A 26,200-nucleotide genomic window follows, 5' to 3' on the forward strand; every position below is an offset into this window, starting at 1 on the left:
GAGAACGCGAATCTCGAGAACGTGAATGGGGGGTTGACTGTATACACTATTAACAATATTATTTAATCGTACAGGCAGTCCCCGGTTATCGCCGGACTCGGTTAATGGCAATCCAGTTTTATGGCACTTGTCTAGCACCATAAAATTGGCGATTTATGGCGCCATAACCAACCGAGTTTAGATTATCGGTGCCATAAGGTGCTGATAATAGAGTTATGGCACCATAGCATAGCTAACAGAGGTGTCATTAAGCGGGTATTGGCACCATAAGCGCCATAAATCTCCAAGTTTCAGTTAATGTCGGTTTTTGCTTGTCAGCACCCAACAAGAATGGAACCCCATTGTAAAGTAAAATGATATTGTTATGTTACAATAAAGTTTTGTACATACTTACCTGGCAGATATATACTTAGCTATAGACTCCGTCGTCCCCGACAGAATTCGAATTTCGTGGCACACGCTACAGGTAGGTCAGGTGATCTACCGCCCTGCCGCTGGGTGGCAGGAATAGGAACCATTCCCGTTTTCTAATCAGATTTTCTCTTCCACCTGTCTCCTGAGGGGAGGCTGGGTGGGCCATTTAATTGTATATATCTGCCAGGTAAGTATGTACAAAAATTTATTGTAACATAACAATATCATTTTTGTACATTCAACTTCCCTGTCAGATATATACTTAGCTGATTGGCACCCTTGGTGGTGGGTAAGAGACAGCTAAAAAAATGAAAAAGACAGGAAGACAACATACGTTGTAGGTAATATATAAAAAACCTTGGTTCCTACCTGTTTTGGCGGAGGACTTCATGGCTACTGCCTAGGAGCCTGCTTCGCCTCAAGAGCCTCAGCGAGGTAGTGACCTCATGCTAAGAGTTCTTGTGGGTCTGTCAATGGGGTCGACAGAGCCTGAGGATCTTTGACAATGGGGTCCCATCCACTTACATGACAAAACACCTTGTCTAATGGCATCATCAAGGAGCACAACACTGATCCCGATCACCTGATCCTAACACCCGGGTTAGTACTGAGATTGAAAGGAGTCATCCCCAACATCCTTTCAAACAACCCTAAAAACTCAACACCAAACTTGTAAAAACAAACTAAACTCATTAAGGATCAGTATCAGCTCCTTGTCCCAGCACAGTATCCGCTGATACATACGGACCAAGAGAGAAGCACCTCTCGTATGTCACTCTGACATCCTTCAAGTAATGGGAAGCAAACACAGAGTTGCATCTCCAGTACGTCGCTGCTAAAATATCTTTCATCGACATATTCTTATTGAATTGAAAGATAGAGGTTGCAACCACACGTACCTCATGCACTTTAACCCTCAGCAGTTTCAAGGATTCATCTTGGCACTTCATGTGTGCTTCCGATATCACATTTCTAACAAAGAACGCTAGAGCGTTTTTTGACATGGGTCTCTTCGGGTCCCTCACAGCACACCAGAGACTCTGACAGCAACCCTGCAGTTGATTCTTCTTTTGAAGATAAAACTTCAGAGTTCTGACTGGACAAAGAGACCTTTCTAACTCTCTCCCGACAAGAGGAGAAAGTCCCTTGACTTCAAACCTTCTGGGCCAAGGTCTAGAAGGGTTCTTGTTTTTAGCCAGAAACAGAGGTTGGAAAGAGACAACTGCCGAATCTCCTTTAAATCCCACACGAGAATCTAATGCATGCAGTTCACTGACCCTCTTGGCAGTTGCGAGGGCCAAGAGAAACATGCACTTCCTCGTGATATCTCTAAACGAGGCTTGATGAGGAGGTTCGAACCTATCCGATGTGAGGAACTTGAGGACTACGGCTAGATTCCAGCTAGGAGGTAGAGGATCTAGTCTTGGAAGTCTCGAAGGACCGTATAAGTTCATGAAGATCTTTGTTTTCCTCTATGTTCAGGCCCCTATTCCTGAATACAGCAGAGAGCATGCTCCTGTATCCTTTAATGGTGGAAACCGCCAAATGTGATTCTTCTCTTAGGATGAGAAGAAAATCAGCAATGTCGGTCACAGAGGTATTGGAGGAGGACAGCTTTTTCGATCTACACCATCTACGGATGACTTCCCACTTCGATTGATAAACCCACAGGGTAGAAGACCTGCGGGCTCTGGCGATTGCATTCGCAGCTTTTTGAGAAAAGCCTCTCGCTCTGACAAGTCTTTCGATAATCGAAAGCAGTCAGGGAGAGAGCGGGGAGGTTTTTGTGGAACCTCTCGAAGTGGGATTATTTGAGCAGATCTGTCCTTTCGGGAAGAGATCTGGGGAAGTCCACCGTCCATTCCAGTACTTCTGTGAACCAATCTCGAGCGGGCCAAAAGGGAGCGATGAGTGTCATTCTTTTTCCTTTTGAGGACACAAACTTCCTTAGCACTTCCCCCAGAAGCTAGAATGGGGGAAAGGCGTAAACGTCTATGCCCGACCAATCCAGGAGGAGGGCATCGATCGCTATGGCTCTGGGATCTTCCACTGATGAGCAGAAGTTGTCCATCCTTCTGGAGAGGAACGTGGCAAACAGGTCCATCTGAGGTTTCCCCCAGAGGGACCAGAGCTTCTGGCAGACTTCGGAGTGGAGGGTCCACTCTGTTGGAAGGACCTGGTTCTTCCTGCTCAGTCGGTCTGCTCTTACATTCTTTACTCCTTGAACGAATCTTGTCAGGAGTATGATACCTCGTTCCTCTGCCCAGATTAACAAAGCTCTTGCTATCTCGTATAGGGAGAAAGAGTGAGTCCCTCCCTGCTTTCGGATGTAAGCCAGAGCCATGGTATTGTCCAAGTTGACCTGGACTACCACGCCTCTGACGTCCGATTCGAAGTACTTTAGGGCTAAATGGATAGCCAGAAGTTCCTTCGCGTTGATGTGCCAGGACACCTGTTCTCTTGTCCAGGTGCCTGACACTTCTTTCGTTCCCAGTGTTGCTCCCCATCCTGTCTCCGAGGCGTTGGAAAACAACACTAGGAGCGGGTTCCGAATAGAAAGGGACACTCCTTCGTTCCTCTCTAGAGGGGTTAACCACCACTTCAAGTGGGACTTGATCTCCGGTTGAATGGGAAAAGAATCCGACAGTTCTCCTGTCTTCCGATTCCACATTCTTTGTAGGTAGAACTGCAGAGGTCTCAGGTTGAGCCTCCCCAGGGAAACGAACTGCTCCAGCGACGAAAGGATACCCAGGAGACTGAGCCATTCCTTCGCTGAGCTCCGTTCTTTCTCTAAGAAGGTTGAGACTTTTTCCAAGCCTCGAACAATTCTTTCTCATGACGGAAACACTCGAAAACTCCGAGAATCCATCTGAATCCCCAGATAGACAATGTTCTGGCTGGGGATCAACTGGGACTTCTCGAGGTTCACAAGTAGTTCGAGCGATCGTACAAGATCCAAAGTCATTTCCAGGTCCTCCAAACACTGATGTTTCGATTTGGCTCTTATGAGCCAATCGTCCAAGTAAAGTGATATGTTCACCCCCCTCAGATGTAGCCATCGTGCTACGTTCCTCATCAGACCCGTGAAAACTTGAGGGGCCGTAGACAGGCCGAAGCACGAAGCCCTGAACTGAAAGATCCTGCCCTGTATCATGAACCGAAGATATTTCCTCGATGCAGGATGCAGGGGGACGTGAAAATACGTGTCCTGCAGGTCCAGGAAGACCATCCAATCTCCAGGACGCAGAGCCGCAAGAACCGAGTTGGAAGTTTCCATAGAGAATTTCTTCTTCTATACGAAACGGTTCAGTGCGCTCACGTCCAGTACAGGCCTCCACCCCCCCGAGGCTTTCGGGATGAGGAACAGTCGATTGTAGAAGCCTTGGGAGTGTGGATCCTGCACTAGTTCGATGGCCTCCTTTTCTAACATCTGGTCTACAAGATGCAATAGAGTTTCTCTTCTGGCAGGGTCTTTGTACTTCGCAGACAGTTCCCTTGGGGTCGACGTCAAGGGAGGCCTGTCTCTGAAGGGGATGAGATATCCTTTTCTCACGATCGAGAGGGACCAGGTGTCTGCCTCTCTCACAGCCCATGCTTCTGAGAACTTCAGAAGCCTGGCGCCTACTGGTGTTTGGAGGACTGACACGTCATTTGGTCTTCTTAACTGGTCTGAAGGAAGACCTACCTCTCTTTTCAGTTCCTCTCTTTCTAGAGGAGGATCGAGAAGATGAACTCCCTCGAAAGGGCGGCTGTGGGTTACATGACTCCTTCTTCACAGCAGGAACGGCTGGCCTCGTCTTCTTTGCCGACTGCACCAGAAGATCTTGAGTCGCCTTCTCAGTGAGTGAGTGAGAGAGAAATATCTCTCACTAACTGAGAAGGGAAAAGCTGGTTCGAAAGAGGGGCATAAAGCAGAGACGACCTCTGAACAGGAGAGACAGACAGCTTTTGTAAGGAAAGAGCTGAATACAGCCCTCTTCTTAAGTATTCCTGCTCCGAAAAGGGAGGCCACTTCCCCAGATCCGTCTTGGACCGCCTTGTCCATGCACGCTAATATACTATGCAGGACTTCGGGGCTCAGGAAGTCAGGGTCCTGTGTCTTCTTGGCCAACGCCCCAAGGGACCAGTCTAAAAAGTTAAAAACTTCCAAGACATGGAATAATCCCTTGAGGAGATGGTCCATTCCGACATTCCCCAAGTGGTTCTTGCAGATGACAGGGATTGTCTCCTCGACGCGTTCACAAGCGTGGAGAAATCTGCTTCAGCCGAAGCAGGGAGAGCGAGCCCCATTGCTTCCCCTGTCTCATACCAAATGCCTCTCCGCCCACAAAGCCTGGAGGGGGGGCAGGTAAAGACAGTCTTTCCAGATTCCTCCTTGGAGCTGAGCCAATTTCCAAAAGACTGTAGAGCTTTCTTCATGGAAATGGTCGGGCGCATCTTCAAGAAGGAGGATGATTTAGAGGTCTTCGTACTTGTGAACAACGAACGAGGAGACGGAGGGGTGGCAGGACTCAGAGAATCTCCAAATTCTTGCAGCAAAAGAGCTGCTAATGTTTTGTAGTCCGAGAGACCCGCACCCCTATGAGCTTCTGAGTCCGAAATATCTTCAAGCTCCTTGTCCAGTTCTGATGGGAGAAGAGCGATCAACCAAAGGGGAGCGCCTCTTTTCGCGAGGTGAAGAGCTTCTAGCAGTATCAGAGCCATCCTGACAAGGGCGACGGCCGCCTGTACGACATCTTGCGTCCCTGCCAAGAGAAGGCTGATCCAGCAAAAAACTCCTATCATTATTAGAGCCATCCTGACAAGGGCGACGGCCGCCTGCGCGACATCTTGCGTCCCTGCCAGGAGAAGGCTGACCCTGCGAAAAGCTTCTAGCAGTACCAGAGCCCTCCTGACAAGGGCGACGGCCGCCTGTGCGACATCTTGCGTCCCTGTCAGGAGAAGGCTGATCCTGCGAAAAGCTACAAAGAGGAGCCTCTCGGTTAACTTCTCTCTCGAAAGGTGAAGCTGGAGATCCTGGCGCCTAGTTGGTGTCTTGCACCTGGCTAGTGCTTTGCGTCTGGCTGGCACCTCGCGCCTGGTTGACGCTTCGCGCCTGGCTGGCACATAGTTGGGGACAATTATTTTTGTAAAAGTTATTTTGACACTTTTTACATGTACTTTTACAATTTGTCATTCACAGTGCCATTCAAGCGATGAACACAATTGTCCATGAACCAATCTAAACATTTTTATTAGCAATAATGCTTCAAGATATGTTTACATATTTAAATATAAAACAGTCCAAAACAGTGTATAACTCACTTGATCCAATCCAGAGTTAGTCATATACACACTTTTACAACTTTTTTTTACAACTTGTAATTCACAGTGCCATACAAGCCATCAATAAACCAACCTAAGTTTTTTTAGGATTAATAATTCAGGATATGTTTACAGGCTGTCCCCAGCTTACGACGGGGGTTCCGTTCTTGAGACACGCCGTAAGCCGAAAATAGCCTTAAGCTAGAAAATCGTGAAAAATCCTAAGAAAACCTTATTTTTAATGATTTGGGTGTATTAAAACATATGTAAACTGCTTTTTATTGCATTTTTAATAATAAAAAAAAAAAACTTCAAATATTGATTATTATGCTCTTTTGGAGCCATATTTCTTCTTCCAGATTGGTGTCATAAGCGCCGTAACCCTGGAACATGCGCTGTAAACATAGAAATAATTTCTGATGAATATAATTGAAAAGTGTCATAACCTAACGTCGTAAGCCGAACCTGTCGTAAACCAGGGGCTGCCTGTATTTATACATAAAACGGTTGATGACTAAAATTCGATAATTCTTTGAAAATTTGGCATCAGAGTGCTTCTTACGACATGAATCTCAGGGTAATTGTTTGCCATGCCTGATATATGAGTACGGTTGACCCTGCCTATTCAAAAGATTTATCTATGGAACATACACACACATTCACATTATTCACGGAATATTCACAGGATTCGAAACCGTCGAAGAAAATAACAAGGCGTTTATCTGCTTCTTGAGAAAGCTTCATGTTCACATACCCAGGAATTCCAAACAACAAATTGAAAACAACAGGGGGCAACCTAAACCGGCTTTAAAAGGATGGAGCAAAGCACGTCCTCACTTAAAGGCGGTAAGAAAATAACTAACGGGGTCACGAGATAATGAGGGGTACGTGGGTGGCCCCACATGTCTCGTGACCAAGCACAGATGCCAATAGTCCCTTTCATACACAATTATTTTAAAATTTACTGGTTTCCAGCTGGCGCTGAGTATTTATCCTAACGTTAAGACTGAAGGTTTGTTTCGTATATGAACAAACTTTATTTTGCATTTTTGGAGTCATATTACTTCTGTCAGATCGGTGTCCTAAGCGCCATAACCCTGGAACATGTGTTGTACACCTGGAAATAATTTCTGATGAATATAATTGAAAAGCATTGTAACCTCGGAATGTCGTAAGCTGGGGACTGTCTGTATCCTGAGTCCCTCTAGCATTCAAGGGTCTTCAGGAAGGAATCTTCCTTCCTAATTACCAAATTGGCTTTACTACAAGACTTGGATTCCCACTGTCCTATTTTGAAAGGCTAATTGCTCAGACCATAGTGTGGCAACTAATTACAGGGGGCTTTGGGATCCTACAGCGCATTGTGCCTGGGTTATCACAGTACAAAATTGAGCATGATGACTTTAAACTAAAAAATTAATTTTGTTTCTAAAAGATTATATTTTTAACAGTGGTATCTAGATGAAATATTACAACAATTTCAAGATTTTCTTTTGTAAATAAAGATGGCTCTCAGACATCTTACGAATAAGTTCCTATCCATAAAATGGTACTACAGTAATAGTACAATACATTCACAAAACATAAATTTGTGAAGATGTACTGGAAATAATGGAATTACTTTCCAAAAATTTACAAATCAAAAAGTAAATGGATACATACTGATGGACATGGCGATGATGGAGCTGATAATGCTGACAATGGGGTGCAGAATGGAAGATTCAAGGCCACATAATGTTCATGACTGCAAACTATCCGAACAAAGTCCAGCTGTGGAAGAAAGTAACAGTTATTCAATGATAAAATTAAGAAAAAAACATTTTACATACCTAATTAAAAATTGCATATTCAATATATATCTAATTTTTTATTTTATGGGGACAAAAGCTATTGCTAATATCATTATCCCTAAGACTATGCAGTAAAGAAAGAGTTGAACTACCACTTTCATATTAGTAAATGGTAATTTAACAATGAGCAGGAAATCCACAGTGGGACGTAATCCTCCGCGTCTATTGAAATTCACTTGGTTTCTCAATCTATAGAGGAGAATGTGTGCCAATCAAAGGAAAAGAGAGGAGATTATTTAGATTTAAGATTAGCAGTGTTGGGTTCCTATAACTCCCAGAGCTATTAACTAATTGAGAGAGATAAGAGCCAGTTAACAGAACACTAAAACCATGAAAACTGAAACTGAAGTTATTTCAATAAAAAGTGTCAGCAAACAAAGGAGAAAGTGGAAAGTGGAACCTACTGAAAGAAGGCAAACAAAAACCAGCAGTAGCAGTAGGGGGGGGGGGGGTGACATCTGGTAAGAGATACATAAGAGGGACACATGATGGTGGAATCAAGATTTACAACAAGCAATTAAAGAAAGAGGAATCTTCAAGTTAAAGAGCATTGTTGTGGAATAAAGGGAGAAAAGAGTTATACTACGAGACTAGGAATAGATTCGGATTTCAACAGATAACTGAGAATCCTTTGGATAACAAAACAAGATAAGTATAATAAAAATAAATAAAAAGGCTCACATATATCAGTTGTACATAAAGAAAGATATGCAATATGCCTCATTCCTGTTTACCTGAAGTTTAAATGACTAGTTTTAAGGTCCTGTGACGGTAGGTGAGTGAAGGGTATTCCCTCGTCATTCCCCTTAACCAACCATTAACTACCTCATTACCAAGTTCAATGACCATCCCAGCTTGCTATGAAAGACACTTCATTACAAAAAACAATGGTTTGTATTTCCATAAGATCAAACTTATGACTTCCATAATTATATCTTTATTAAGTTCTAAACTCATAACTGACCAAAAATCACCTATAACCTGTAATATTAACATCTTTGATTTAACCACAAGGTATAAAGTAAAATTAAATTCATATAATCTGAATTTATGAGAACAGATTTCTAGCAATCACCTCATAATTACTATCTCATCATTGATCATTTTTAATGACATACCTAGTAACTGCCCATACAGAATACACTAACTACTAACGCTTTCAGAGCCAATGGAACGCTGTTTTTCAGCAATAACTTTTTATCAAAGCATCTGATAAAGGTGAAAATTAGTAAGTGTATACACAGTTTATAATCCTACCTAATTTTTGCAAATATTATCTAATACCTACGTTCGATAGTTTTGACATTTATAGGGTAAAATGAAGTCACTGATGATTCTCAAACCATTTGTGATGTAAATACGATATGATGTCATGAGGCCTTGCCCATCCACCAGGTAGGTAGTAAGTCACTAACAGTAACAGGTGAATGGCTATGCTTACACAGAATAAAGCACTGAGTGTTTCAAACTTCGTCCTAATTTTTCTAAGTATGTACTGAGAATCGACATGTGTTTCATTAACTTTTTTATTTTGGAATATGAAGTTAAAGCTACGCTTACCCACCCAACCATCCACAAAAGTGCTGATGTGTATCAGTGACGTCGGTATAGCGTATCTTCTACTATACCTTATCAAGTGGTTGTTTGACTTATGATTAAGTGTCATTTTACCTATCCTGGGAAATACAAAATTTTTTAAAGCATATTAACATATTGTATGATGATACATAAATTTTTCAAATCACAGTGGTACCTCATTTGTTGAATGTTTTTCATGCTGAACATTTCATTTTTCGAACGGAATTTTCGAAAAAATTTTGTATCATTTGTCAAACAAATGCTCATACTTTGAACAGACTTGTTTATACTTGTATTCAACAGCCTAAAGCTTCCTACAAGAAAAACTGTATCAACATGTTTTTTCATTTACAATATATAGTTGAATGATAACCATACTCGACAAAATAAATGAAAGAATAAAGAATTTCTATATAAAATTTAGCATAAAAGATGTACAAAATCGTACGATACCGCAGTGACATCACATGCAGCTGACTTGAGACTGAACGAGGGAGCACTGATATTGAGGAAAGAAGGAGAAGAGAGAGTTAATATAATATTGTGTTTATGTAAAAGCAATAACAATTCATATTAAAAAGGGAAATTCACAGTACAGGCAGTTCCCAGTTATCAAGCACCTGTCCATTCCTGTACTACCATACATTAGGATAATGTTAGAAACACTCAGTGCTTTAATGGCATGGAAATCCATATGTCAGTTTAAAAGTTGTTTACCAGAATGAGTATTTCATGATTACTTATTCTGAAAGGCTTCAACAAAATTGATAATGGCCAGCAGGATATGAAATTGTCCTTGTGGATGCAAGACTATATCTGTGCTAAAGCTTGCCACTTTGTATACAAGCAAGATCTTGACAAGAGCAAAAAAACCTGTGAAGATTTAATTACAATAATCTATAGTGCATAACAGTTACTTGGCAACACATCTCTTGCTGCAGCAAATAGAAGGCTATAGTGTCGAAACCTGAAGTAAAAGAAACTGGATTGTCTTCTTGTATTCCCACCCTGAATAGATCTGGATGTAACAAATGAGCTATAGACTGGTTCATTATGTGGGTGAATTACATATACATTGAATTATTTGTAAAGTAGAAACAATCTGAATATCAAGAAAATGGAAGAATTCCAAGCTAACAACTCAGTCCCAACAGCTGCTATGGAATTTGTGATGAAACCTCAACAAAATAATAATACAGTGGTACCTCGAGATACGAAAGGCTCAACTTACGAAAAACTCAAGATACAAAAGCAAATATGAAAAATTTTACGGCTCTACATAAGAAAATTGTTTAAGATACGAAAGGTTGTTGCTGTAAAGTCCGAGATTTGCCCGGACCACCGATAACAATTTTGAAACTCGCGCGCCGCCAACTGAGTAGACTCGCCACCACCATCCTCCCACTTTCCCATTGGTTCCTGATGCTAATCACCGCCATGAGATCCTTCTCTCCTATTGGTCAGCATCCCTCCCATGATGCATCTACGTAGCGGCGTGCTTCTTCGGCCACTGCACGGCATCATCTGTATCGTACGCACGCGGCATTCGTTCGTTCTACCGATTTCGTTTATTAACGTAAATTCGTTAGTGATTTCATTGTATGTAGTATACTTTATCGTGTTGTGTGAGAACTTTATTACATACGTATATGTACTAGTACATACATAACATAATTACATACAGTATATACGTAGTCATGGGTCCCAAGAAAGTTGAAATTCACGGAAAGAAGAGGATGCTCTCTTTGGAGACAAAGATGGAGATTATCAAGATGTATGAAGCTGGTATGCGATTGAGTGTAATCGCTAAGGAATACAGCCGAAATCCGTCAACAATAGGCACCATCCTTAAGCAGAAGAATGTCATCAAAACAGCTACACCTTCCAAGGGCGTCACTATTTTGTCCAGCAAGAGGAACCACGTGCACGATGAAATGGAAAGGCTTCTTCTTGTCTGGATAAAAGACAAAGAAATTGCTGGCGATACGATAACGGAGACGGCAATCTGCCACAAGGCCAGCGCTATTTTCGGCGATTTGACTGCCCAGGCCGAAGACGACAGAGGAGAAGGGACATCAACGCCAAACCCAGACTTCAAGGCTTCGCATGGGGGATTGTTCAGAGAAATTCCGTAAACGGACTGGCATTTTTCGGTGGTGCGGCATGGGGAGGCGGCCAGCTCGGACACGAAAGCGGCCGAAGCCTTTAAAAAGTCGTTCGATAAGATGATGATCAACGAAGGCTACAGTTCTCACCAAGTCTTCAACTGTGATGAGACTGGCCTTTTTTGGAAAAAAAAGGGATTTTGACGTAAGGAAAAATCTATTTCTGGGCGATTGGCTCGTGTCGCCAGCGAAATATCCTTTAATCTATTATTTCTAGGGTAAATGTACTAACACATACCAGAGAATAAATAAATAAAGAAAAAGGTCAGTATAACTGACTCGCTCACTCTCCCAGAGAGTGTCGGTATGAACACTATGGCGAGTGAGACCACTACCACGAGCCAAATGCCAATAGAATTCTCCCACTACAAAATCCCCCAAGAGGAGAGCCGACCCACAGAGTGGGCAGCACCTACTACTACTACTCCATCCCATGCTGCCGACTGCTGCGCCTCTGGTGGCCATCCTGAAGTTAGCAGACAATCTTGGCGATGGGATGGGTAGGGCGGGATTTCGCTGGCGACATGTAGACGAGCCAATCGCCCACCAGAAACATAGATTTTTCCTTACGTCAAAATCCCTTTTTCTGGGCTCAGCTCGTGTCGCTGCGCGAAATCGTACCAGAGAAATAGCACAAGATTGTAAAGAAATTTAACAAAACACAAAAAGGTCTCAAATAAAAGATAAAATAAAATTAAATCAATATAATTGCTAATAAAGATACATATACACAGTGATACAAAACAGAAATATTACTTAATTTTATACTTAATTCTAATAATATTTCTTAACTTAAGGTAATATACATATATACAGGAGAAATGTATCATATATGTACAAAAATGGTATCTGTGTAAAGCAATGTATCAAAACATTCTAAAGCAATTAACACAAAAGTTGAATAGAACAAACTCAACAATAATAAAATATAAAGGAATGTATATGACTTAATATACAAAACCCGTAATCATTATAATAAGATGTATCTCCTAGCATAAAAATAAGGAGATGACATCCCGAGATCAATAACCATCATCAAATGTGAGTGTCCCTAGCAAAAAAATAAGGGACACCCACTACATCATCATAAAAGCAGCTAAGACCCAAGGTGACCGTAAATGAACAAGGCAGGAATAGACGAACTGTTGGGTGAGGCAGGTAGAAAGGAGGACTGGATCTTCTACTAAGGATTAGTGAGAGTCAGGAGAAACTATGTTCCCCGCTGCTACTGCTGAAAATTTCAGAGCTTCCAAGGACTTTAAGTAATGACGTTTGAACACTGTCGGCGATTTCCATCCAGTATACTTTTTCAACTCATCGAAGTTCATATGTTGGAAATAGTTAATTGAGGTGGCTACTGCCCTGACATCATGTGCTTTTGGGAAAGAGTCAGGATTGGCTTGTTTAATGAAGTACAGGATTTGTTGCCTGATGCCTTTAATAGATAAAGTGCCACCTTTTTCTCTCTTAAAGAGAGGACCCGATGAGGATGAGGAGGTCCTAGATAGAAAGGCTCGTAAGGCTGAAACTGGGCAAAGAGATACATCTTGTGGAAGGGGTAGTACCTTCCACCATGGTTGCCACCTCATCAAAGGATCTTCATTCTTAGCTATAAAAAGCACGTTCCGGAGAGAGGTAGCACTTCCCCTGTGAAGGAAGGAACTGAATATGATCCGGATCTCTGGATAAAGCCGACAGTTCTGAAATTCTAGCTCCTGAGGCCAAGCTTAATAAAAACAGGGTTTTTTTTCTTAAGAGCATTATAAACGAGCATGTGTCATTATTGGTTTCTGAAGCCAGCTTTAGAACATCGTTTAAGAACCATGATACTGACGTAGGCCTTACAGAAGGTCTAAGTCTAGCACACGCCTGGGAATAAGCGAGAAGTAGGAATCTGTCAAGTCTATGTTGAACCCAAATTGAAAAATCTTTTCGAGGCTGACTTGTTTGTCGTAATTGTGCTAGCTGCTAAGCCTTTTTCAAATAAGGATCTGAAAAAGGATATAGCTGAATTGATTGTCATGATCCTAATATCTGATTCTTTCAGGAAGGTTGCTAACTTTTTGACAGCAGCATCATACTGTCTCAAAGTTGAATCTCTTTTATCAGATTCCAAGAAGAGAATATTCTGAGGGTCAATATTCGCATCCCTTTTCGCTGCAAACTTCATGAAATCCATAAAGTTAGGGTTTTGAGAATCCCTGAGGAAGCGAACACAGTCTTCGTTTGTACTGACTGGGAGAGCCTGGGATTGGGGATCCGAAGAGGGTGAAGACCCAGTTCCAGAATGAGAGGGTACAATTGCTCTTCGGCCAGTCTGGGGCTACTAGAGCCACTTGACCCTTGAATGTCCTGAGTTTGTTTAACACTTTCATGAGAAGATTCACTGGGAGGAAAGACATAAATCTTCTCCCAGTTGTTCCAGTCTAGAGCCAGGGCTGTCCGTGGCATAGGCAGAGGGTCCAGGTTGGGGGCCACATAACACGGGAGTTTTGTGGTTTGCTTGAGATGCGAAGAGATCCACCTGCAGACCTGGGATTCTCTGAAGAATCCATTGGAACGAACTGTTGTCCAGTGACCATTCCGACTCTAGAGGTACTGATCGGGATAGAGCATCTGCTATGACGTTTCTCACTCCAGCTATATGAGTGGGAGGAGAGATGCCAACTGAACTTGTCCGCCAGGGAGAAGATGGCTACCATGACATGATTTAGATGACGTGACTTGGAGCTCCTCTGTTTACACAATGTACTACCACTGCGCTGTCCAGGACTAGCTTTATGTGGGAGTACTTTGGCGGACGTAACCTTTTTAGAGTCAAGAACACTGCCATTGCCTCCAGTACGTTTATATGGAACTGACGGAAACTGAGTGACCACGTTCCTTGGACCTTCTCGAACTGGGAATATCCTCCCCAACCGCTTAATGAAGCGTCTGTGTGGATGGTGAACCCTGGTGGAGGAAACTGAAGGGGCACTGACACCGACAAGTTCTTGACTTTCGCCCACGGCCGGAGTCGATTCTTTAGAATCAGAGGGGACTGAGGACAATTTGTCCCTGGTGGACCTGACATTTGCTCGCTAGCCCGCCAGATTCTGGTTAGGTCTTTCAGTTTGGCTTTCATTAGGATGTTCGTCACTGATGCAAACTGGAGAGAACCCAGGATCCTTTCCTGAGATCTTCTCGACGCCAGTTTGTGACTCAGAAATTGCTTGACTGACTTCGCTATTTCCTTTCTCTTGGATGATGGAATCGACAGAGTATGGGAGGATAGATTCCATTGAATGCCTAGCCACTGAAAGTTTGACTCTGGAGTGAGTCTTGACTTGGTCCTGTTTATCTTGAAGCCTAGATATTCCAGGAACTGAATCACTTTCAGTGTTGCTCTGTTGCATTCCTCGACTGTTGAAGCCCAGATCAACCAATCGTCGAGATACGCTACTACCATAATCCCTTGCGATCTGAGTTGTTGAACTACTACTTCCGCCCAGCTTCGTAAACACCCTGGGTGCTACGTTGAGCCCGAAAGGAACTACCTTGAAGGAGAATGTCTGGTCTCCTATCTTGAAGCCCAGATACGGACGGAAGTGTCTTGCAATAGGGATATGATAGTAAGCGTCTGTAAGATCGATAGAGGTGTGACGGCCCCACGGGGAAGTAAGGTCCGTACCTGCGAGATCGTGAGCATCTTGAACTTGTCGCAGCGAATGGCTAAGTTTAAGCGGGACAAGTCTAAGGATTACCCTTCTTTTTTGGTGAGCCTTTCCTTTTGGCACGCTGAACAAGCGTCCTTGAAATTTTAACCTTTTGACTCTCGCTATAGCTCCTTTCTGAAGGAGATCCTCCGCATACTCCGTCAGTTCCTTGGAAGGAAGTTGGCGGAAAGGTCTGGATGGAGGTGGGTTCGTTAACCAGCTCCAACCCAGGCCTTTTTGACACAATTCTGTGAGCCCACTTGCTGAAGTTCCACGGTGGCGAAAGTGAAACAGTCCTCCCTCCTACCTGAAATTCCTCATTGGTTCTGGTAGCCTCCCCGGCCTCCTCTGAAATGTTTTCCCCTATTAAAGGGACCTCCCGATCCTCTCCCACGAAAGGATCGCTTACCTCTGCCTCCCTTTCCCGAGCGGTCATTACTTCTGTGAAGCTTGACTCTCGAAGGATTGATTGTAAGCTGGAGAGAGGGCGTAAGAGGTGGAGGGCTGAGGCTGAGGGGAGATAACATAAATAGGCTGTGATTGAGCCTTTGAGGTGGAAGGTTGGGCTGTTTGCACTAAGGGAACAGCCGGAACTTGCTGAGAAAAGCGTGGCTGCTTTTTCTGATAGGGCTGGAAACGTCTGGGTTTCCTTTGACCCTTACCTCTAGCTGCTTGATCTTGCCGCCTCTTGGCCGTAAGACCCCAACGGTCCTTAAGGCTCTGGTTCAACCTCGTAGCCTCTGATTGAACCTCCTTCACCATCGCTTCTGGGAAGAGGTCTGCTCCCCAGATGCTCGACGCAAGTAAACCTATTCGGCTCGTGCCGAATAGTTGCTTCTTGTAGGACATGCTTCCTACAATTCGTCCTAGCAGTGGCAAACTCAAACATATCCGACTGTACCGTTTGAGTCAGAGATTTGGTCATAAGTTTGAAGAGCGGTTCTGAGCCATAGGCTATGGTAGCCACCTCGGTCATAGCCATGGAATTAATATTGGCTAACCGCGATTTGGCGTCAAATTCAGCCTGAATAAGGCTATCTGGAAGCCTAGGTAACTTTTCACCAAACTGCTCCATAGCACAGTCCGGTTTGAGTTTGCCAGCTGAGAAGGTGTTAGGTAAGTCTTCCCACAATTCGCCGGCTGAAGGAAGTAACGGAGATGTAGGATCTGCTTCCTTCAGTTGAGGCATGGGGTCCCCCTTCCTGGGCCGCTGGAATGGTAGACGTCGCGATCTTTGTCAGGAAAGGGAGCGGGGTTACTCTCATCCATCGTAAAGATCGTAAACGGACTCTTGAAAGGTTGTTTTGGATTTTCGTATTGGAACAATCCATGTCCTCTAGACACCTGAGCCATTCTCTCTGAGCCTGGTCACGTGAATAGAGGACTGTCTCCTTTGGAACCTTATCATCCCGAGTCATGGCTGAGGCGGTGAGCCTTGCGTAGCCGATGAACGGAGGCTGAAGGTCTTCCGGGTAGAACTCGAAGTCCTCGATCCTCGAGTTCCACATTCCGGGATAGAAACATGAGTCCGTCTTTGGAACGGGGGCATACTGGACGCTACCTCCTCCAAGGGTTGTTCATTGAGAACGGAGGTAGAGAGTCATACGGGGGAAGCTGGGCTCCACCTGAATTGAAAGGTGGAGGAGAGGCTAGAGGAGCTTGGCTCAGTCCGGCTATAATGCTGTCTTGGGAAGTAATCCTATCCGACAATCGAGAGATCATTTGTTCCATGCTACTTTTCAGAGACCCAACCAGGTCGCCCACCTGTTGTAACAGACCAGCATTGGAGTCCAAAGCCGGAGCTGCTGCGGAGGTGGAGGGGTAGCTCTGAATTGGCACCAAAGGTAGCGGAACTGACGAACTCTGCCGGAGTGTGAGATCTCTCTCTGGGGAGGATTTACTCTCCGAGGACTTAGAGCCGGACCCCAGAAGCCTTAGACTTCTCTGCTCCGGGATTCCTAGCCGGAGACTTACGAGAGGAAGATGACGCCGAAGCCGTCTTCTTAGACGACGACGACGTCTTTGTCAAGGATTTCACTGCTTGACCCTTGACCTTGGGTCTAACTGAAGCGTCAGGAGGAGTATATAATTCGTCACCCGTAAAGCCTTGGAAGGATGGAGAGGTTGCAGGAGTAGAAGAAACAGTTGCACCCAAGGGTATCCCTTGGGTGTCCACCTTACCTACCTCGACCAACAGGTCGTCTACACCTACCATAGGTTCTACATTGATATCCAACGTCGCGACTTCCGAGGAGATGTCCTGGCCTTGGTCAGTCAATGAGGCCAGACCAGCTGTTGCTGGATAAAGGCGATAGTCGGGGCAAGCCTCTACTGGATCGACGTTATCCTGTCGCCTTGCCTCCGGGGAAGATTAGTACCGCCAACCTTTTCTCCAGGATGTAGGGCATACCCTTGGCGGCGTTTTTCCCGAAACCGCCGACCCAGGCCCGCAGGGTTGCTAGTGCGGTATCCCTCACGGCCGGCGCCTGGAAGAGAGGGTATTGATTAGATTTAAGAATAACTTAAAACTAAACTAACTTAAAGCATAACTTAAAATTATAGGGGCTATAAAGCCCCTTGAATTTACCTTAAGTTAGAGTGATTGATGTAACACTTAAGCACTAAAACAGATGAGGACCAGCTACCGGAGATGGTATACTTACCCCGTCTAAAAGCTGGCTCACCAGATCGTAACAAATGGTACACGTCTCATGGTACCAGACCTGGATGTCCCCGCGGTGCGGAGCGAGCATGGAGCATGGGACCGGCAAACTTCGTGTCCACATGGGTCCTGAAGTGTGGCGGCGCATCCCGGATGCTCACAGTGGTGGTCTGTAAGTGGAAAGATATTTTTTGCATGAGTATCTTAAAGAACATCACTTACAGGCTAAAGGACAGAAGAACTCGTTGCATGCGCCGGAGCTCGGAAAAAATTTGGGCATAGCCCCTCCCTTAATCGCCTGAATAGGCTATAAACCCCGGAGGTATCCGGTGAAACATGAAGGGAGGGGGAATGGTTTAAGGTACTTAAGATAAACTTAATAGTTTAACATAATAGAACTTAAACCTAAAAGCTCGAACGTACCGGACTAAGTCCAGTGCGTGGCGGACCAGTGTATACTCAGTGAAACGGAGAGGTTAGAAAGGTACCAACTTTATGTTCCGGTCCACCCCCGTGGGGTAGACTAGCACCTTTCCGCTGGATGCCAGGTCTCCGTGGTAAAGGAGCCCTAGTAAGGTGGGAAAGAGCAAGGGGATACAGACTCGGGCTAGTAACGGAGCGACGAGTAGTAACGGAGGGGGGGAAAGGCCAGTCCCCCCCACCTTTACCATACCACCGACCGGTGACCGAGAAGCCGGAGAGGTCGAGTCCAGTCTGGGTCTGTCCCGTACCTCTACCCCCTCCGCATGGGGGGGAGAGAGGGAGGAGGCAGGCTCGGGTATGCGGAGCGAGCATGGGCAGGCCTAACCACCCCCCCCCGACCCCCGACCCTATGGAAGAGCGGGAGGGGGGCAAGGTGACTGGACAGGCGCCTGGCTGCCTCGTGATCACATAGTGACCACTGGGGCGATAAGAACAACAACTAAGCCTAGACCACAACAACTGATCAGAGAGATGCTATCGGGAAGCAACCGAGCTGAAAAGCGGTAACATAAAGGCCCAATGGGCCATGACCTAGGCTAAGCGAGCCAGACGCCTAACTAACCTAACAATATCACATAAATACACAAAATAAATAACAAAATGAAAGAAAGAAAACAAAATAGTAGGAGAAAAAATCCAGGAGTGTACGACTAACCCGAAGGCAAGTCTACCACTCAAAGCTAGCCGAGGCCGATACTAAGAGCCGTGGCTAGGGTCTGGATGGAAGAGCCTACATAAGGTAAAGACATGCATGCATGACAAAACCGTGTAGACCTTACCCTAAACAAAGCGGATAATAAAAATAGAGCGTACAAAAGCCAGGGGAAGTTCTTTGGGTAATGGGCGACCCAGAACGGACCCACCACGAGGCAGAACCATGCTGCCATGCTTCCGACCTAGAGACCGTATTTATACCTAAAAAACGGCAAATACGTGCTCAGGGCCGGAAAAAACCAATTAGCAATAAACATTGAGTACTTAACTTAGCTGCTGCGATGGCTGCACGCTCCATGGTAATAAAATCCAAAGGAAAGGGCACAAAAACACAGAGAAGAAAATGGCACGTGTGTCTCGTGTGCGCTAACTGAAAAGGATGGCCACCAGAGGCGCAGCAGTCGGCAGCATGGGATGGAGTAGTAGTAGTAGGTGCTGCCCACTCTGTGGGTCGGCTCTCCTCTTGGGGGATTTTGTAGTGGGAGAATTCTATTGGCATTTGGCTCGTGGTAGTGGTCTCACTCGCCATAGTGTTCATACCGACACTCTCTGGGAGAGTGAGCGAGTCAGTTATACTGACCTTTTTCTTTATTTATTTATTCTCTGGTATGTGTTAGTACATTTACCCTAGAAATAATAGATTAAAGGATATTTCGCGCAGCGACACGAGCTGAGCCCAGAAATGCCTCGTCGGACATACAGTGGGGCCTCGCTTAGTCACGGATCAGCAATCACGGATTCAGTTAATCACAGGTTTTCCTTGGACCACTTCTCAGTCTTATACCTATCACTGGTATGAATCCCTGGTAGGCTAAGCCTCGTCCGGTTCCGATACCAACAAATGCATGAACAGATTCACATTATGATATTAAATATTAACTGACAATAAAGGTAATAAAACCATTCTCACCTTATATATTATTGGCATATCTTCATAATATGTAGCCCATTCACGGAATAATCCCACATCATTGACATCAATGTAAACATTGACTCTGAGTTACACTTAACAGCACCTTTGTCATTCTTAACCTTTTAGAAATGTTAATAGTATTATTGTAATTACAGTAGTAATAACATTTAGGAAACATTAATTTTCAATTCGAACTTCTTTAGTTTTGGTATAATGTAATCAAACACGGCAGTCATACAAACGACAATTGTCATAGATTATCGTATTGTTGTTTGCGATCGGCAACGAAGCTTAAACGTAATAAAACCATTTTACCTTATGTATTATTATCATAATTATATTCATAATAAAATGCATATCTTATATATTATTGGCATATCTTCATAATAAAAAGCTTCTTCAAGGAATAATTCCTTGGGGAAATGCATTTTTCAAAAAAACAAAAATACACTTATGTTTACAGCATGCAACGATTACTTTAGTTTGATGTGATTACATTAATATTACAGTATGGTACTCTAAGCAGTACAGTAACTATTTTTTTTAATCATAAATGTATATTCATTCACGAAAAAAATACGTTTGACCACCGTGACGTCACCAAACCTAGTCTCGTTCGTACACAATGATAGTGGTTACACCGTTCTACAAACTACCGATGTATTTTTACGTAAGTATCCTCTAAATTCTGTCATAAATCACTTACTTTTTTGTGGAGCCCAAATACTACTATATCCCGGAAAATTAACAAATCGTGAATTTTATCATAGAGCAGGATCACTAATTACTGTGTTTTCTTCTTCTTTTCATAACTAAATGATTTTTAGGATACACTCATTTACAAATATTCAAATACTATGAATGTAAATAGCAAATTTCTCTCTCTCTCTCTCTCTCTCTCTTTTATCACTTGCAGAAAAAACTATAATACTGATCTTATATTATCGTAATAAAAGAACAAAAAAGGTCTTTTATTCTTTCTGTGATTTACGAAACTGCTTCAATACAACTTTATAGTTGGACTAGTTGACTCAATGATTATCACATTATAACAGTATAAGAAGAATATCTTATCACTATCCATGTTTCATTTCTTATCACCATAAAAATATTTCAAATACAAATTTTCATTATGTATTTCTCGAGCTAAACTAGTAACAGTACGCTCGTCCTAAGCTTGTCTCTCAAGCTATTCAACAGTTACTCCTCATCCCAAAGCCTTTCTCTCTCTCTCTCTCCTCCTCTCTCCTCCTCTCGCTCTCTCTCGTTCTCTGCTCTCTCTTTTCTTTCTCCTCTTCTCTTTTCTCTCTTAAGCCTCTTCTCCTCCTTTCTTCTCTCTCTTTCTTCTCCTCTCTTCTCTTCCCTAATCTCTCTCTTCTCTCTTCCCTTCTTCCTCCTCTCTCTCTCCTCCTTTCTTTATTTATCACTTGCAGAAAAAACTATAATACTGAATCGTATTATTATCTTAAGAAAAGAACAAAAAGGTCTTTTATTCTTTCTGTGATTTACGAAACTGCTTCAATACAAAACTTTTATAGTTGACTCAATGATTATCACATTATAAACATATACAATAGAATATCTTATCACTTATCCATGTTTCATTTTCTTATCACCATAAAAATTTTCGAAATACAAGGATTTCATTATGTATTCTCGAGCTAAGCTCGTATCAGTACGCTCGTCCTAAGCTGGTCTCTCAAGCTATTTCACAGTTCTCTCATCCCAAGCTTCTCTCTCTCTCTCTCTCTCTCTCTCTCTCTCTCTCTCTCTCTCTCTCTCTCTCTCTCTCTCTCTCTTTCTAATTATCATTGCAGAAAAAAAACTATAATACTTGATCTTTATTATCTTAAGAAAAGAACAAAAAGGTCTTTTATTCTTTCTTGTGATTTACGAAAACTGCTTCAATACAACTTTTTATAGTTGACTCAATGATTATCACATTATAACAGTATACAATAGAATATCTTATCACTTTATCCAGTTTCATTTCTTATCACCATAAAAATATTTCAAATACTCATTATGTATTTCTCGAGCTAAGCTAGTATCAGTACGCTCGTCCTAAGCTGGTCTCTCAAGCTATTCAACAGTTACTCTCATCCCAAGCTGCTCTCTCTCTCTCTCTCTCTCTCTCTCTCTCTCTCTCATCTCTCTCTCTCTCTCTCTATCTCTCATATGAATTACTGAATCATAATACCATAAACTATTATGTACAAAGTTAATGATAATAATTCCATTAATAAATTCATTTCTTTTGGCAACTAAATTGTTTTCCAAAATAATTCTTTCGGTAATAAACGTCCATCAAGCTGATTCTAAACGTAAACAAAAGACAAAACTAGATTTTTATTGCTGTATTTGCTGTTTATACATTAAATTATAGTTGGGTGCTGTAATCTTTACAGTAAATAATCATGTTTTTTTATCATAAATATGTTCATTCACAAAATAGATATACTATGTACTTTTAGTTTGGTGCAGCAGCCAAATCATGAAAATGGAAAGGAATTGTTAGGTTATATACTTTTGTTTGCTGATCTGATGAAGAGGAAATTGAAGATAGGAAAGAATAACTTTGAAACTGTCTTGAATTTAGTTTAAGTTGATAGTTTGAAGGACATATGGTGCTTGAACTAAAGTAGGCAGTTATAAACATTGAAATAGTGGTCTTGGGTGGGTTAATTATTAAAGTAGGCAGTTAAAAGCAATTTTTAGGGGGGGTATCAGGATAACACGGGTATTTACTTATCACGGGGGGTTCTGGGCCCTATCCCCCGTGATTATCGAGGCCCCTGTACATCACACAGGAAGAGAAGAAGCTACCTGGGCATAAGCCTATGAAAGACAGGCTTAAGCTCGCACTTTGTTCGAACGCCAGTGGGGATTGCAAGGTGAAGCCCCTACTGGTCTATCATTCGGAGACTCCTCAAGCCTTCAAGGCCCACAAAATGCTTAAGGAGAAGCTTCCAGTGATGTGGAGGGCTAATGCAAAAGCCTGGGGTAACGAGGCTTTTGTTCATTGAGTGGGTAAATCTGTGTTTCGGCCTGACAGTGAAGAAATTCTTGGAAGAGAAATGCCTCCCTCTGAAATGCCTGCTGGTGTTGGACAATGCCCCTGCTCACCTTCCTGGCCTCGAGGAAGATATCCTAGCCGAGTATTCCTTCATCAAGGTTCTTTATCTTCCGCCTAACACCACCCCTCTCCTCCACCGCATGGACCAGCAAGTGATATCGAACTTCAAGAAGCTGTATACGAAACATCTTTTCAAGAGATGTTTCGACATCAACGATACCACAAACCTCACCTTGCATGAATTTTGGAAGGAGCATTTCGATATCGTAATATGCATCCGACTCATCGACCAAGCTTGGCAGGAGATTTCGAGGCGAACCTTGATTTCCTCGTGGAGGAAACTCTGGCCTGATGCCGTATCCGCCCGAGACTTCGAGGGATTCGACGTGGGCGAAGCTGGTGCTGCAGATTCAGAAACAGTTGACGATCCTGAAACTGTTTCGCAACCAGATCTTGACGAGAACGTTGCACTTGACAAGTCCATGGGGCTGGTCGTCGACGAGGACGACATCAATGACCTTCTCGAGGAGCATCAAGAGGAGCTTACGACGGATGACCTGAAGGAGTTGGAGGCCATACAACATAACGTCGTTCAAGAGGAGTTCTCTAGCAGCAGCGAGGAGGAGGACGACGACTCTATGACAACGGCAGAAATTAAGGATGCTCTACCTGCTTTTCATAAGGTGCAATCATTTGTAGGAAAAAGACACCCCGAAAAAGCTTACACAAGTCGTATGCTTGCACAGTTCGATGACGTTTGCCTGAGTCGTTTTAGAAACATTGTCAAAAGTAGACAGAAGCAATCTTCCTTAGATAGTTACTTTTTAAAGAGGCCTTTAGTAGCAAAAAGGAAGAACCAAGTGATACTATAAAACAGAAATTTGAAAGTGGTCTAATGTATAAAAAAAGTAAAAAAAAATGTAAAAATAAAAATAAGAAAAAAAAATTTAATTTTAAGTTTTTTTGTAAAGTTAAGTGTTACAGTTTTGTTAATGTGTTTCGTAAAGTTTAGTTTATGTTTTTCTGACATTTTTTTTATGTGTTTCGTAAAGTTAAGTGTATGTATACGTATCTGCCATTTGTCCTCCTCCTCTGTCGCCATTTTCGGAGATAGCCTCACTCGAAAGGCAAGCTTCCACATTTTACTACATACGAACGTATGTACGTACAGTATTTCTTGTATACCATGTACACTAATATACACTTTATTTACAGGTATATTAGCAGTACATATTAAGTTAGGTATTGAATGGTCCAAATTGTTGTAGTATTTCATTGTTTATAGATCAATTTAGCTTTATTATGAAATTTACTGGGGTGTTTTTGGAGGGTTTGGAACGGATTAGCCATTTTACATGTAAAATGATATTGTTATAATACAATAAAGTTTCATACATACTTACCTGGCAGATATATACTTAGCTAAGACTCCGTCGTCCCCGACAGAAATTCAAATTTCGCGCCACTCGCTACCGGTAGGTCAGGTGATCTACCTGCCTGCCCTGGGCGGCAGGACTAGGAACCATTCCCGTTTTCTATAATATTTTCTCTCTTCCACCTGTCTCCCGTGGGGAGGCTGGGTGGGCCATTAATCGTATATATCTGCCAGGTAAGTATGTATGAAACTTTATTGTATTATAACAATATCATTTTCATACAATGAACTTACCTGTCAGATATATACTTAGCTGATTGGCACCCTTTGGTGGAGGGTAAGAGACAGCTAATATGGAATAGACAGGTAAACAACATATGTTGTAGGTATAAAAGAAAAAACCTTGGTTCCTACCTGATAGGTGGTAGACTTCGTGGCTGTAGCCCGGTAGTCTGCATCACCTCAAGACTTTAGCGAGATATGTGATCTATGGCTAAGAGTTCTTGTGGGTCTGCCGATGGGTATATGAACCGCTTACTCGGCAGAGCCTGAAAGGACTTTGTCAATGGGTACTGGACCACTTCTATGACAACACACCTTATGAAGGAGCACAACCAATCCCGACCACCTGATCCTAACCACCATGTTATATATAGAATTGTTTCTGAGTTATCCCCGAACTCATTACAAAACAACCCATAACTCAAAACTAAAAACGCATTCATACAAAAATTCTCCAAAAAAAAAAAAATTTAATACTCCTCTAAAAGATATCACAAGAGTTCCTTACTGAACAACAGTGACTGGCCGCCAGTGCAGCACCGAGCCCTCTTTGTCAGCAGAAATCTAGAACATATCTAGTAGAAGGTATGTACAAAGTTAAGGATTGGTGTTTGCTCCCGTACCCAGTATCGTATCCGCCGATACGAAAGGCCCCACAGGAAAAAACATTTCTCGTAGGTCACGCGACGTCTTTAAGATAGTGAGATGCAAATACCGAATTGCACCCCCAATATGTCGTATCAATGATTTTCTTTAGCGACATATTCTTCTGAAAAGAGAGAGACGTCGCCACTGCTCTAACTTCATGAGCTTTTACTCTTAAAAGCGGAAAAGAGTCGTCAGGACAGAACTTGTGAGCATCTGTAATGACGCTCCTTATGAAGAAAGCTATGCGTTCTAAGACATGATTCTTGTGGGGTCCTTAATCGAACACCAAAGACTTTGTCTAGAGCCTCCCATTTGTTTCTTCCTATTTTGTAAGTAGAACTTCAAGGCTCTTACAGGGCAAAGAGACCTTTCTGGTTTCTCTTACCTACTAGACTCGATAAGCCTTTAATCTCGAATCTCTTGGGCCAGGGATTCGAGGGGTTTTCATTTTTTCGCTAGAAAAAGTGTTCTAAACGAGCAGAAGGCCGAGTCTCTGTTAAAGCCGACTTCATCTTCAAGGGCGTGAAGTTCACCAACTCTTTTGGCTGTTGCCAAATATAGGAGAAACAAGCATTTCCTCGTTAAATCCCTAACCGAAGCTAAATGAGGAGGCTCGAATCTGTCAGACGAAAGGAACTTGAGAACTACATCCAGGTTCCAGCTGGGAGGAGTTAGTCCTTAGATTTTGTCGTTTCAAACGATCTAATCAAGTCGTGCAGATCTTATTATCAGCAATCTCTAGGCCTCTGTTTCTGAAGACTGCCGAAAGCAAGCTCCTGTATCCTTTGATAGTCGATACAGATAAGTGAGAGACCTCTCTCAGGAACAAAAGGAAATCAGCGATTTGCGTTATAGAGGTACTGGAGGAGGACAACTTCTTAGACTTACACCACCTTCTAAAAACCTCCCACTTAGACTGATAGACTCGTCTAGTGGAAGCTCTGTGGGCTCTAGCGATAGCGCTTGCAGCTTCGCGAGAAAATCCCCTCGCTCTGACAAGTCTTTCGATAGTCGAAAGGCAGTCAGCTGTGAGCGGGGGGA

General features: G+C 43.0%; 1 protein-coding gene across 1 annotated transcript in view; it reads right to left on the minus strand.

Annotated features, from left to right (window-relative positions):
• The window catches only part of LOC135219591 (dedicator of cytokinesis protein 7-like), a 492,066-nt gene that overhangs the window by 262,658 nt on the left and 203,208 nt on the right, over positions 1-26,200 (minus strand). The window contains 1 exon segment of the mRNA XM_064256479.1: positions 7,381-7,488. Coding sequence (XP_064112549.1) covers positions 7,381-7,488 — 108 coding nt within the window.

This window comes from Macrobrachium nipponense, chromosome 1, assembly GCF_015104395.2.
Source record: "Macrobrachium nipponense isolate FS-2020 chromosome 1, ASM1510439v2, whole genome shotgun sequence".
Taxonomy (NCBI): domain Eukaryota; kingdom Metazoa; phylum Arthropoda; class Malacostraca; order Decapoda; family Palaemonidae; genus Macrobrachium; species Macrobrachium nipponense.